Source organism: Drosophila pseudoobscura, chromosome 3, assembly GCF_009870125.1.
Source record: "Drosophila pseudoobscura strain MV-25-SWS-2005 chromosome 3, UCI_Dpse_MV25, whole genome shotgun sequence".
Classification (NCBI taxonomy): Eukaryota; Metazoa; Arthropoda; class Insecta; order Diptera; family Drosophilidae; genus Drosophila; species Drosophila pseudoobscura.
Window position 1 is genome coordinate 16,055,301 of NC_046680.1, and position 13,569 is coordinate 16,068,869.

At 49.3% G+C, this 13,569-nt stretch overlaps 3 protein-coding genes across 5 annotated transcripts; 2 read left to right on the forward strand and 1 right to left on the reverse strand.

The window, feature by feature from the left end:
* Positions 1 to 358: 358 nt before the first annotated feature.
* Positions 359 to 5,443, reverse strand: scra (anillin, actin binding protein). Of its 2 annotated transcripts, XM_001361351.4 has the most exons (12): positions 5,263 to 5,443; positions 4,862 to 5,188; positions 4,236 to 4,712; positions 3,788 to 4,154; positions 3,347 to 3,724; positions 3,120 to 3,291; positions 2,813 to 2,945; positions 2,559 to 2,747; positions 2,282 to 2,503; positions 1,852 to 2,221; positions 1,491 to 1,789; positions 359 to 1,430 (listed from the first exon to the last, which is right to left on the reverse strand). In XM_001361351.4, the coding sequence occupies exons 1-12, from the start codon at positions 5,278 to 5,280 to the stop codon at positions 711 to 713; spliced, it is 3,672 nt and encodes a 1,223-aa protein (XP_001361388.3). In that variant the 5' UTR covers positions 5,281 to 5,443; the 3' UTR covers positions 359 to 710. The 2 variants fall into 2 exon arrangements, with proteins under 2 accessions (XP_001361388.3, XP_004444345.2); XM_004444288.3 differs by having other exon boundaries at positions 3,788 to 4,712.
* A 346-nt stretch (positions 5,444 to 5,789) lies between these two features.
* On the forward strand, positions 5,790 to 6,970 carry LOC4804904 (uncharacterized). Its single transcript, XM_001361352.4, has 3 exons — positions 5,790 to 5,985; positions 6,044 to 6,311; positions 6,370 to 6,970. The coding sequence occupies exons 1-3, from the start codon at positions 5,891 to 5,893 to the stop codon at positions 6,832 to 6,834; spliced, it is 828 nt and encodes a 275-aa protein (XP_001361389.2). The 5' UTR covers positions 5,790 to 5,890; the 3' UTR covers positions 6,835 to 6,970.
* A 926-nt stretch (positions 6,971 to 7,896) lies between these two features.
* blow (blown fuse) lies at positions 7,897 to 13,558 on the forward strand. Of its 2 annotated transcripts, none has more exons than XM_001361353.5 (4): positions 7,897 to 8,146; positions 9,548 to 9,800; positions 11,388 to 11,666; positions 11,735 to 13,558. In XM_001361353.5, the coding sequence occupies exons 2-4, from the start codon at positions 9,749 to 9,751 to the stop codon at positions 13,381 to 13,383; spliced, it is 1,980 nt and encodes a 659-aa protein (XP_001361390.4). In that variant the 5' UTR covers positions 7,897 to 8,146; positions 9,548 to 9,748; the 3' UTR covers positions 13,384 to 13,558. The 2 variants fall into 2 exon arrangements, with proteins under 2 accessions (XP_001361390.4, XP_004444347.3); XM_004444290.3 differs by having other exon boundaries at positions 7,897 to 8,055.
* The last annotated feature ends 11 nt before the right edge of the window (positions 13,559 to 13,569 follow it).

Here is a 13,569-nt window from a genome sequence, read left to right on the forward strand (position 1 = left end):
GCCTTTAGGCCAATGGCCAACTGACATACGTAACCTTATCGCCATTAAAACTAGAGTCAATTCCAAATGGCAGAGGAGGGAGCACCCACTACATAAACTACCTGACATGATCTGTTACCAACAGAACAACCGACAACCACCTACACAGTACATACAGAAAATACGCCCGAGAACTGTGCAGCCAAAGCAGTCACAGGAAACTACATAAGAAAATGGTAGAACAGCCACTCTCACTGGATTTTTGATAGCGGAAATCTAAGAGATAGTTAACACAGGGCTAATGCGACACAAGTACCCACAACTTCATAGCCAAGAGTTATTATGTGTATGTGTATATTAAAAGTATCCAATAAAGTTATCAGTGTGTAACAGCGATTTTACTGGGATTTACATATATATTTTGAGACACATCCTAAAGGCAATATACATAAGTTCAACATGATCTAGTCGTACATATAAAAGGTATTTAAACAATACTTTATACATATCTAACTCGAACACAAACATGTGCCAGTAGAATACGAAGAATTTTTAAATACTGAACAAAGAAACGACAAAAACAAAAAAAGCCAAACGCAATGCAAATTAGAACATTAAAAAACTTAAAAAGAGAAAACTTTAAAGAGCCCCCCCCTGTCAGGATCTGGGGTCAGGGGTCATGGGTCACGGGTGACAGCAATTGCAAAAATGTTAGCGGTTAGTTAGTCCCATCAGTGGGTGGGCCCCCAGGCCCGCAGCAGAGTCAGAGCCTTGTTGAAGTAAGCGGACCACTCTTCACGCTCCTCCTTGGTATCGGCGGAGAGGAGGTGGCGGACTGTGGTGGTGCGTCCGTTGGGCACTATTATCAGCGACTCTTGATCCGTGTCCTTGGCCGGGCGTTCGCACTCGAGCAGCATGGTGTTGAGGCGGGCGCAGATGTCGCGCGGCGCGGTGGTGACTTTCTGTGAGCTGCACGCATTCAAATCGATGCTGCCCATGGGAGTCTTCTTCTTCTCATCGTCGGGGTACTTCCAGAAGTTGAGTACAGAGCCATTGAGATAGCACCAGCGACGATGCCAGGCACCAAAACCGGATATGTCCTCGAACATGGTGAGGAATCCCTTGTACTCCACGCTCACGGACAGCTCACAGTTGACCTTCATGTGGACGACGCCCTCCAGAGGGCTGACGCCTAGCACTTGGGTTAGCGTCCAGCTGGTGCGCTGTATCTCTCGCAGCGAGAAAATGGCGAACCCGTATTGCACCAATTGAGGCGTTCGCACTACATGCGGGCCGGCCGGACTCTGTACTGGTGGCATGACTAAGCGATTCTCGCCTCCCTTTTTCTTTGGCGTCTTTACGCCGCCCTTCTTGTTCAGGTTTATGTGGTACTTAAGGTCGTGTGGCAACTGATCCCGTTGGGCCAGCATTCCATAGATTTCAAGTGTGATCTGCAAGGGAAACCTTCAATTAAAGGCGCTCAATCCCCAAAAAATATGCTTTAAACTAACCCGAAAGTCTGCATAGACATTGTTCAGCTGGAGAACATCGGGAAACTTAACGGACACCAGTCCGGGCATGGTCGGCACAGTCTTGGTGGCCAGCACGTGTTCGTTGTACTTGAGAAGACAAACGAGATGATGGCCATTGATGCTGCCCGAGGCCATTTTGCGCAAATACTCATGCCGCAACGGAATGGTAATGTCCTTGACAGTCAACAGACCCTTTTCTTTTGGTCCACCCACCGGTCGTACGCTGTTTTCCACACGCAGACGCTGTACCTCATCCAAACAGGACTGTCGACGATGAGCTGTAAGAATGTCGGAATTTAGTTACGGATATAAATGTGAAAAACGTTTACGCGGAACTCACTTGCCAGCAACAGATACCGCTCTCCCTCTACGGACTCTGTGGAGCCGGAGAACTCCACGGTAGCTGCGCACAGATTCAAGGCCTGACTGGCCTGGCCAATAACTTGCTGCTGCTTGCAGACCTCGCTCAGTAACTTCTTGATCTTGTCCTGCGCCTGGGTGGCATCATTGGAGTCGCGCGCATTCTGCAGCTCCTCGTCATCATCATCGGTGTGGTCATCCTTGCTGGCTCCGGCACCGGCCTCCGCCATCTCGCCATGCTGAGGTGAGTCGTATTCCAGCTTGTGCTTGGCGTGGCAGTCGCCAGCCAAAGCCGATCGCATCACCTGCTGTTCGCGACATATCTTGCGCACCGGTGTAGAGCTTGAGCTCTGTAAAAGAGTAAAATATTAGCGACACGCTGAAGCGGAGGGTAGGGGTAGGTAACGCACATTTGCACTCTGCTGGCGGCGATAGAAGCTCACTGTGTGGACGAGGGTGACCAGATTGTCGTTGTCCTGGTTTACGCTCAGCTCCGACCTGACGGGCTGGGCCCCGCTCAGAAGCGGCGTCTGCACGTCCATGATCTCCTGATGCTCGTCAACAGGCAGGCAGCTCGTTGAAGTCGGGTTTTTTCGGAAGGAGAAGCTATTTGAGGCAGTCGTACCCTTGCTCTGTAAAAACGGATTATAAGTAGGTGGAACAAAAGAGGAAACAGAGAAAACTTACGCCCAGCGATAGGTGGCTGGAGTTGTGCTCGTCCGCGCCATCGCTGTCATCATCCTGAGTGCTGCCACAGTCTTCGACCAGAGCCTCATCCAGATAGTCGTCAATGCCCGCCGATACCTGCGACGAATTAACCGAACTGTCCTGACCCTCGTGGTTGTAGTAGAAATCCTGATCTGCATAGCGCACAGTCTGCAAAGAACAATTAGATTAGTTGCGACCTCCCTCTGATCCCAGAGTTTTCTACCTGAACTCACCTTCTTGCCTTGCTGCTGTATCTCCGCCTCATTGCGCTGCACTGCGTTCATAATCTCGCGACCAAGGCTGCCATTGCACATGCCGGTGCTGCTGTCCTCAGTCTGCGACTGGTCCTCCGACTCATCCATGCAACTGCACGAATCAAAGATAAACGGTTAGTTAAGCAAAATTTTTATTGTTGGCCTTGTCTAGGGGGAATTAAAGCTATGTGAGGGCTCGTGCTACATCAGTAGATCAGTCAAAAGGTAAGATGGTTATTCAATGCAGAGAAAGAAAAGCAAGCAGGAGTAGCATTTGTCAGCGCACCTTTCAGTTTCGTCTTGCTCCTGTTGGTCGCTGTCGTCGGTGGCTGTGGCTGTTACCGTCGCACAGCAGTTTTCTCCACTCGAGTCGAGGTCAGATAGGGCAGGATAAAGGCGCTCTGAATTTGATTTGCGAGCGCGTTTTGACTCCTCGTCGATAATTGGCGCATCCCCAGCTGAAATTACAATAGTGTCAGCTACAATGTTCATGTACCATTAATCGGTGCTTACGTGAGCGCCTCTTGCTGGTGGCGATGGCAGGTGAGAGCCCAGACATGGGCGGCGGTGGCGGCGGCGGCATGGGCCGTACCGCCTTGTATACTGTCACCGGTACTGATGCGGGCGCTGGCGCTGGAGTCGCTCTTGCCGCTGGCTGTGGAACAAAGAGTTCCTTCTGTTTGTTGAAGCGATTTGCGATGATTTGCATGTCTTCCTGACGCTGGCGATCAATATCCTTAATGCGGCTCTCCGCACTGGACTGGGCATTGGCCACAAGGGCAGCCACCTTATCGCGCAACTTATTCTCAGGCTTGGGCTTGTGAGCCGCCCCAGCGCTCACAGTAGAGGAGACAGCAGCCGCTGTGACAGGATGCACAGCAGCAACATGGGCTATGGGATCAGGAAAAGCAGCAATGGGAGTTAGGCTTAATATACCACCGAAGACGCACTCACCTTTCGACTCCTCTTGTCTGATCTGACTAATGCTGGCTGCAGATGCTATTGGAGCCTTCGGCAGTATGGCCTTATTGTTGCCGGTCTCGAAAAGCTTCATACGCTCCTTAAGTGACAGCTCGCACGGATCTTTTTGGAAGCGGTGTCCTCCTTGCATCTGTCCTCCAGCGCCCGCTTTGTTTTCAAAGATGGCTGCTCGCCCGGATACTAAGCCAGACTTGACGCTTGTACCAGATACAGAAGCTATTTTCGTGGATACCGCCGCTGAAGAGGTGGGCCCAAAAGTCCTGGCCACCTTGCTGACCGCCGTCGACTTTCCCGGAACTGGCGGCTTGGCAGTGTCAGTTGCATTGGGTGCCGCCTCTCCCTGTTTGGCATAATCATATGTATGTTTAATGGTGGACGAATCACGGCGTTGAAAACCTTGGGCCTCCAATGAGCTCAGTACCTTGGGATCCCATTTCAATTGCTTTGTTTTCCCGCCTTCGTCGCCCTCGTCTCGCTTAGGCGGTTGCGGGGCAGGTCCTTTCTCTCCCCGCCGGCTGGGCAACTCAGGTTTGGGTGGAGGTATTGCCACTGCTTCAATTGGTCTGTGCACATCGTGATGCGCTGTGTCGTCTTCCCACTGGTTAATGGTGTCGGCCAGTGCAGCCAGCTTACCTAATCGCTGTTTGCCCTGACGAGGACACCGTCGACTTGAGCCGTCGTCATCGTCACCTGCATGGAACTGCGCCTCCGTACGATGGATGGGAGAGGACAGGTCGGCAGTATTGGAGTACAAGTCACCCATTCGCTTCAATTGACTCCTCGAGGTGTCCCGCAATCTTGCCAGCGGCTGATTGATCGCCTGGACGGGATTATCCACAGCATCGCCAGGCGTCTCCTCGTCATCCGTCACCTCTTGCTCTTGAATTTCAACTTGGACCTAGTGGAATGTACATACATATGTGTGAAACAGCGAAGCACAATGAGGAAACTCAATGACAAAGGACACCACCAAAACAAATAGCACCGAGACAAAGACTAGGGCACGGGAGTGAACACGGGGAAATGAGGACTGAGTAGAAAACTTACCCCAATTGCCTGGGCTGATGTTATGTTAATCTCGATGCCCATTTCCATGTTTTCTTTGTTGATGGCCGCATAGTGACGCAGCGGCTTGGTTGGCGATGCCTCCAACATTGCCTTGTCCAGGATCACAACTTTGCCGCCGCCGCTGCTGCTACTGCTGCTGCTGATACTGTGACCTGCTGGCGAGTGACTCCTGTTGGGCATGGGCTTCGTGGGTTCCAAATTTTGAGCCACCGAAGATGATGCTACGCTGCACTCGGTTAAAGGAAATTTGCTGGCGTTGCTGATGCCGAGCGCGCGACTGCGCTGTTCCGCCTTTTCAAGCATTTGCTGGAAAATTGCAACACAAATGCAAATGCAGTTAGACAAAGGGCTTCACTGTGTGCGGGGCCAAAACGTTGTACCTGAGTGAAGGGGTCCATTTTTGTTGCTGCCGATGCTGATGCCGCTGCAAATGATGCTATGAATGCGAATATTTATTGCGCGCACTTCAAATATTGTTTTTTCTACTGGCACTACACAATTTTTTTGCTGTCTGCGTCGCTGTGTTTTTTTTCTTGTTTTCTGTACCGCCCGTTGTTGTTCGAAATTATGCGCGTCGCTTTTTTTTCGGCGGTAGGAAATATACGGTCCGACCCTCAGAAAAATACCAAAATATGCGGTCTCACTTGAAAAATATACCGTAAATAGACTGACGAAGTTTACATATTCCTCGTTTTTGATATTCCGTGGAATATTACTAGCTACATAGAATACTTAGCCATGCCCAGACAGTTTAATACGATTGATGAATCGATTTTCTACTTGATTGGCTTAATTTAAATAATTGCTTTTATTAGATTTCTATATAACGTTGAAAATGAAATTTAATAGATTGATGAAATTGACAAAATATACCATTATATACCGATATACCGTAAAAATACCGCGAAGTATTTAAAATACCGTAAACGGTCGCACTACAGTTTGTTTTGAGCGTGCAATTTTGTATTTATTTAAAATCATGTTATTCTTGTAGGAAACTATTGGAACATGGCCGAGCAAAAGACAGTAGACTTTGTGTGGAACTGCGCACACAAACTGGAAGCACAATCGCACGTCGAACGGCTGCTAAAATCCCATTACATGTGAGTGGCATATGCAGATATCCTTTGGGACCCAAAATCCAATCTTCATCTTTTGCAGTACAACCTGTCGAAAATTCGCCAGACACAACGTGCAACTCCCCGAAGACAGCTTCGGAGCGGCACGAATATGCGCCCGCTGTGGAAACCAGTGGACCGATGGCAACTACCAGCTCCACCTGCAGCCCCAGCGCCTGGCGGACACTGCCAAAAGAAAAAGACTCGTCGCAAAGCTGGAAATGGCCAAGGCGAGTCAACAGAAAGGCTTGCTGAGCACTGGGGCAAGGAACAGGGCCAAGTGGCTGAGGAAGCACATGGCCAGCAACATTGTGAGTGGCAGAAACTTCGTTTTTATAGAACTCTCTCTAAAACTAAATGCATTTTCAGGTTGTGGACTGTGCCGTTTGTCAGCACAAGACAATGCTGTCACTGGAAAAGCGGAAGGGGAAGAAACGGGATAAAGCCAACGATGAAACAATAGCAAGCACAACGCCGACGGCACTTCAGGAGACTGCAGCCACAAACCAACAAAAAGGAAACAATAAGAGGGTCTTGAATAAAGATATTAAAGCAGGCCAGAAGATTCCACAGCAGGAAAAGGCAAAGGCACCCACAACTCCAGCACGCCTCACGAAATCTACCCATCCTGCCGCTGCCAAACACAAAACTCCGAAGCAGAAGAACAAAACGAAAGCAGCGCAGTCGGCACCATGCTCTGGCAATGGGACGAAGACGCAATCAAAGACGCAGAAACAAAACGCGCTGCTGCAGCTGGCTGCTCAGCTGAAGTCGCACGCGTTTAAAGACGCGAGCAAGTCGCAGCAGAACCGCCTGCAAGCGTTCCTCAAGTAGCGTGCCAAGCAAAAGCGAAAAGCGCTTGCCAATGGACTTAAGTACACAAGATTGTTGTTTAGTTGAATGAAAATACTTGTTATTGCACATAATTAAGCATTAGCACAATACTAAACCCATTGGGGCATGAATCAGAGTCGAGTCTTTGTGGTGCTGAACGGGCAGAGATCGAATCGATGGTTGCCACAGCCGGCCCCATTATTGAACCAGAGCGAGAGAGCGAGCGACTTGCTGGCTGGCCACTTGATAAAAATAAGCCGATGTGGGAACCTGTTATCCAGGCCGGCCTGGGTCGAGTCACGCAACTGCAATGGAGTTATCATTACTGCAGTTGGAGCAACATTGCTGCTGTTGCTGCTGCCACTCCCGTCCAGACGTCCACACTCAAGGTTGCCAAGGTATTGCGCAGCGAACAGGGCCAGCATATTTAATTTATTTCTCGGAGGGCAACATTTAATTAAAATTGAGTTGTTTGCTATAGCATGTCTCCTCGTCCACGTCCTTCATGGTGCTTCCAAAAAAGGCGACAGACGCGGCTCCGCCACAAATCTTTATCTGCCGCCGAATGCACAAAAAGCACACGCACAGACAGCCGCAGATTGGCTTCCCTGCTTCTCTAAAGGCTCTCGGATTTCTTGGTCGCAGAAGAAGCAGCAGCAGCTGCGGCAACAACATCTGCCTGCTACCGCTTTCTTGTTGGATGCGCACATTAGAAGATTTCTGGTTATTTATGTTGGTTTTGGCATGGAGGAGCCTGTTTTTTGCTCGCACCGTTTTGGTCATGATGGGCACTAAAATATTATATCAAAGGCGAGCTCTGCAAAACAGATATTTTGGGTAGGGTAGGTAGTTGTTGGCGTCGCACTAGGACTGGCCTAAACTAAGCTTTTGCCTCTAATAACGTGCCGGCCGGCTTTCCAGCTGTGTCTCCAGCGTTTCCCCAAAAACGAAACGAAACGTAATAAAATGATTTGCGAAAACACACACACTCTCTCTCTCACAGACAGACCCGATTGGGCTCCACGACGCTCGGGCACTCGGCTCCTCTGCTTCTGCTCCCACTGCGAGCAGACAACAGCCCAGTGGAGCGGCGGCCGTCAGTTGATTCTCGCGCACCGAACAAGCCGCGCTTGGTTCTCTACTCAGAGCGGGGAAATGGCTGCCGATCGTTCTTAGGCGAGTGCAGAAACAGCAACAGAAACAGAGGACGGAAAAGAAAAGGTGTCAACGTTCTCAGTGCAAACAAGCGCAAAGTGTAATCGTGTGCTTAAAAGTCCAAAAGAACTGAAAACCGGATGCAAAACTAAATTCTGTGCGTGGATACATTTCGTAATTTGTGGGTCCGGGCTGCAGGAAGGCGACCCGTCAGAGGCCGTCGTTGGAAAATGACCGGAAATGCACACACATCTATGGAGGCAGAGAGAGAGAGACGACGACGACGAGACCAACTGACACGCCTGCGCACAGGCCATTCCCCGTTTCATGCCGGAAAAGCCTCTATGAAAACATATTTGTCGGAAAGCAATAGCCTAGCCTGACCAATTTCAAAGAAGCTCTGGCCAGAAGAAACAGAAGTTTAGGGTTTCGTTTCACATGTGTGTTCAATCAATAAAAAAATAGAAATGTTATGGCGGCGATAAATTGCGATGCCACCGTACAACAATAACAACTAACGGCAGCCAAGTGCAAATAATATTACAATTTGCGTTTATGGTGGTATTAAAACTAAAAAGTAAAAGCGTGTACCCCCAGCAAGTGCTGGGAGAGATGGTCAACAGCACTTGGCACTCATTTGCATGGCGCTGGCGAAGCTCTTTGTTGCTTTCCGGCGACGACACGCGTCGCCATTCAGATGAGTCACAATCAAAAGGCTTGGCCGTAGAAGGTGGAGGCCCAGGCCAAGGCACAGGCACTGCCTCTTCTGTAAGTGTGTGTCTTTGTGGCACACATGTACATACATATGTACATACATATGTACATATAACTATGTTCAATTCATAGCCACAAAACAGTGGAAACCGCAAGTGACAGAGGAGGTAGAGATAGAGGAAGATATAGAGATTCACTTGGCTACACCCCGAGAAGTTCACAGTGCCATTGGGCGCCCGAAACAGATTTCGTAATAACGTTTAATGACAAATACAGTACACAAGCGAGTGTAGAAATTTTGTATACTCGCAATCCCCTGTACCCAGTACTGTGTAGTATAGTGGGGAAGAAAAACGAAAAGCATAACGTCATCAGCCGCTGATTTTCCATGAGTTTCCAGCCAAACGAAGCGTGCAACCAAAAAATAAAAAATGACAAAAAGAAAAACACGATTCAAGCGCAATACAAATTGTATTGTGTTTCGACGCGTAGCTGTTAGACGATAGAATCAAGTGGTGCTCCCGAGGCTCCCGTAGTGTATATAGTTCATCTATTAATATCCCAACCAGAGCAGACAATGCAGTCAAGGACCACAGCGGGTTGCTCGTCGGCGCCCTGGGGGAGTTTCAACCTCAACGGAGAAGGCGGTGGAGAACATCCAGCTACACCTTCAGTCGGTCTCTGCTAGTGCGTGTGTGTCGTGTGTCTCTCAGTCCCTAGTGCTGTAGCTACCCTGCAGTCCACTACTGGGTTCCGTTCCCCTTTGTGATCCCCATTTCCAACCATTTACCCCGCAATAAACAGTGCATGTGATCTTATAAAATGTGTTATCTACTTTTGACAGCAAACTGTTAATTTCTAAGGCAAAAAGGCAAAACTGTGTGCATTCGATGAACATGACAGATCCGAATCCAAAAACAACCGCCAGAGAAGCCACAATAAAACCCGAGCGAGAAATCAAACGATCTACAGAACAAGCATTCAACGCATATTAACGCAAAGCGCTTCAAATTAACACTGAAAAACAAACAGAAAAAAATATACAATGGATACAATGGCAACTACTAAACGGCCAGAAATGGAACAGTTTTTGTTGGGTAAGTGTAATTATCTTCAACTAAAAACCCGAATATTCAGCACATTACAAAAGCAAACCGAACAACAAAATTAAAAGCAGTTACTGGCAGATTCATCATTAAAACTTAGTTCGTTTTGCATAGTCAAAAATTACATACACAAAATCTTTTATAGAAAACTTCGTGCCTTGAGCCTGCCCGCCTGGGGCGCACACCACAGACAGAGCAGAGCAGAGCAGACGAGATCCGATCCAACTGAAACTTCAACACATAAACATTAATAATAACCCAATGTATTATTGACTCATTCCACGACGTCGAGTCCGCAGCAGCGTTGGATGGGGCCAACTTTAAATACGCTTTTGTTCTGGCTCATGCTCTTGTTTTCTGTGTACACTTTGTCGAAGGCGTTTGGCTCTGTCGTTTTGGCCGCTGTTCCATCGAAGCATATACATATATGTACATATATACAAGTCCGTATGCCCGCAAGGTATACCATAAAAAGAGGATAAACGAAGCTCAAAGCGCTTGTTTAAGCCTCCGTCTCTGGGCTATATTTTAACAAGTTTCTGTACTCTGCCACTGGCACTGGCCAAGAGGAAGGTCATAGTGTAGGAACCATATCAAAAAGTTCGAGCGGAGCGAAGAGAGCAATCTTCAGAGTTTCGAATTTATCTTAGTTTGGTACTGCAGAAGGCATAAACTGAACTCTTTGTGGATTCAATATAGCGAAATAAAATGGAAATCTTTCCTTGAATACATATGAAAGTATGCTTGGGTAATTCCACTTACCCATCGAAGACAAGACTAAGAGTTCAGGAGAGACGAGAAAAGATGAAAGAATAGCCTCTTCACTACTACTAACATCTGTAAATTCCATTTAGTTTTGTTGAAAGAGCATCTCTTGTTCGGTTTTCAAGCATAGCACTCTCTGTTGCTGGTGGCTTATTCACATAAACAGAAGTATTACGATTACAGACTTATTCATAGCTTGCGTGTTCAAATTTTAACAAGATTTCTTGCAAATTTCTTTACTTTTCGGTTTACAGTTAAATAATTTATATATGTTTGTATGTGTGTATGAACCACGAAAAACTTAGCTTAGCAAGGGAGGAGACGGAGAGAAGAACAAAATAAAAAACGCCGACGAAGAGTTTACTTTCTTGGTCAGTGAAATTATTTTTAATTGCCGCGGTCAATTCGCAGTTGACTCTTGAGCGAGAGAGCTTATGAGGTCATTCATGTGTAGTCTTGGAGCTGGGGCTGGGACTGGGGCTGGTACTCGGCTGTTACTGGCACTGATACTGGGCCAGAGCCAGCCCAGAGCAATTAACTGAAGCATTGCCTGTCCGCTTCCTGCTCTGCTCTGAGTCACTGCAAAAGACACTGCTGCCAGCTAATTGCCCTCCGCAGAGGGAATGGAAATGGGATGGCTCTTGCTCAACTGCTCAACTGCGGCTGGCAGGGGGAGGGCAGGCTATTAAGGCCAATGATGCGTTTCGAAATTAATGGCTAATAGGCCGCCACCATATTTAGCAAGAACAGAGCAAGAACCAAACCCAACCGAACATTAGAACTCATGGCGGTGATCTTTTCGTCTCGTTGCAGATGTGCGCGCCCACTTTCGTGCCTCGCTGGAGACATCCGAGTACGAAAACACCTCGAATCTCTTCCACATGACGGCCGCCGAACAGACGGCGGAGCTGCTGGAGCGCTGCGAGCTGCTGCTGGCGGGCTATGCAGACGCAGACGTCCAGGTGCCAGCTCCAAGCATCAAGTCGAATGGGAATGGAATGGGCGACTGTGTCGATAGCAAAGTGGGCGCGGAGACCGGTCCCAGTTGCTATCTGGAGATGTTGTCCTCGCCATCGTCGTCCAAGAACTCGCGTGAGTGAAGAACGAGCCCAGTTATTTGCCTGGAACCTCCAGTAATTAGTAATTACCCCTAATTGCAGTGGCCGCTTCGCGGGAGTATATCGATCTGAGCAGCAGTGGCTCCTTGGACAGTGACAAGACTTTTCGCTTCTCCGCCAACCAACCAGGACCAGGTTCATCGTCTAAGGATGATAAGGAACAGCAGCTGTATGAGACCTGCCAGAGCCAGGGTCAGGGCCAAGACCAGGGCGAGGAGGAGGCACAAAAGGTCATAACCTTCACCCACGAGCTGATCATTGACTGTCCATACGCGGACCTTCCCGCCGGACACCTGTCTCTGCAGAGATCCACCAAATACGGACAGCTTCAGCGGATCGTACCAAAGCGCTTGTTCTTCGATCAGACCAGAAAGTGCTACTGCGGCATCCTCAACGAGTGGATGCTGTGCTATGCGGATGGTCCGACTGCCTGCCGGCCCAGTAGCAGTCTCTACCTGAAAAGCTCCGCCATTGAGATCGAGCACTTTGGCGAGGGGAAACGGCGCGACATTTGCTTCCAGATAACAACCGACGATCCCAACAAGAAGTTCGTTTACCAGGCCAACAACGAGGTCGATGCCAAAGAGTGGATCCACGCCATTGAGGCAGCCATACGTGGCGATGCCACCACCACTGTACACCAGTCCCTGAAGAGCCCGCTTCCACGCAAACTGCCCACACCGCCAGTCACGAAGAGAACAAACTATTCAGCTACGCCCACAACAACGGACTGCATTTACGAAGAGCCTTCGCCCATTTACAACCTTACCGTGGATTTGTCGGGGACGCCACCCAAACTGCCTGAGAAGACCCACAGTCCAAGCGCCCTGGCCAGGCGCTTTGAGTATGACGTGCCAAAGTGTCCGCCGCAGCCGCTGCAGGAGGCGACATCATCCGTCGGGGAGGTGGAAACGATGGTGCTACTAAGTGATGGCGGAACCAAGGCGCAGACACAGCCACAACCACAACCGTCCAGTCTGCACGGCAGTCTGGTCATGGACTTCCACGCCAAGGTTAAGACCGTCCACAGTGAGCTGTCTACGCAGCTGTCGCCAGGCGGTCCCAGTCCGGAGCGCCTGAAGAAAGCGGTGAAGAAGAGCTACTCCTGCGCAAGTAACAGCAGCGATTCGGAGCAGCTGTCGCTGTCGCTGACGAGTCCTGCTCAAAGCCCCAACAACAAGGAGCAGAAGAAGCAACGCAAATCTCAGACATCCGCACAGACGAGTCCGCAGAAGATGACGTCCACGCCCGGGAAGGACTGTGATAAGCTGGCGAGGAATTGGTTTCTCAGTCGTCTCAATAAGAGCACGGGACAGAAGACAGCGAGCACGGCCAGCGCTGCGCCCGCCAATACCAAGTGCAAGCAGAGCGAGAAGGAGAATCTGCTGACAGATCCGGATCTCGGGGAGGGCTACGGCTATGATGGGGCACTTCCAGGCGAACGCGACTTGAGTTTGTCGAACAGCAGTCCCTCCTCCCCCAGCCTGAAAGCCGAGGCCAAGAGCAAAGTGAACATGATCATCAATCAGTTCGAGAGCAGTGGCCATCTGTCCACCATGTTCAGCGTGGAGGCGCTTGCGGCGAATGCCCTGGCCTCGCTCACCTCCTTCTGCGACAACGACAGCTGCAGCAACTACGAGCCCATCATGCCACTATCCACACCTCCCAGCAGCTTCCTCAAGAAGGTGTAGACCAAATCCAGGTGCACTCATCGCGATCTTGCTCGTCTCGTCTCTGCGCTCGCTTAGTCCTTCCCTCCACAGATGTATTGTAGATTTAGTCCTTAAGCTAGTGGAAACCGCTCTCCGGATGTCACATTTTTATACCGACATACAATTTTAATATAAAAGCATAATTGTTAACATAGTAAAAGCATT

Bases quoted from the DNA above. Each gene is read 5' to 3' on its own strand.
- blow (XM_001361353.5), top strand. From the start codon at position 9,749: ATGGATACAATGGCAACTACTAAACGGCCAGAAATGGAACAGTTTTTG. The intron at 9,801-11,387 runs GTAAGTGTAATT...GTCTCGTTGCAG, and splicing joins AATGGAACAGTTTTTGTTGG to ATGTGCGCGCCCACTTTCGT. The intron at 11,667-11,734 runs GTGAGTGAAGAA...CCCTAATTGCAG, and splicing joins ATCGTCGTCCAAGAACTCGC to TGGCCGCTTCGCGGGAGTAT.
- scra (XM_004444288.3), bottom strand. The intron at 2,946-3,119 runs GTGCGCTGACAA...TGATTCGTGCAG, and splicing joins GAGCAAGACGAAACTGAAAG to TTGCATGGATGAGTCGGAGG. The intron at 2,748-2,812 runs GTGAGTTCAGGT...TGTTCTTTGCAG, and splicing joins TACAGCAGCAAGGCAAGAAG to ACTGTGCGCTATGCAGATCA.
- LOC4804904 (XM_001361352.4), top strand. From the start codon at position 5,891: ATGGCCGAGCAAAAGACAGTAGACTTTGTGTGGAACTGCGCACACAAA. The intron at 5,986-6,043 runs GTGAGTGGCATA...CATCTTTTGCAG, and splicing joins CTGCTAAAATCCCATTACAT to TACAACCTGTCGAAAATTCG. The intron at 6,312-6,369 runs GTGAGTGGCAGA...ATGCATTTTCAG, and splicing joins AGCACATGGCCAGCAACATT to GTTGTGGACTGTGCCGTTTG.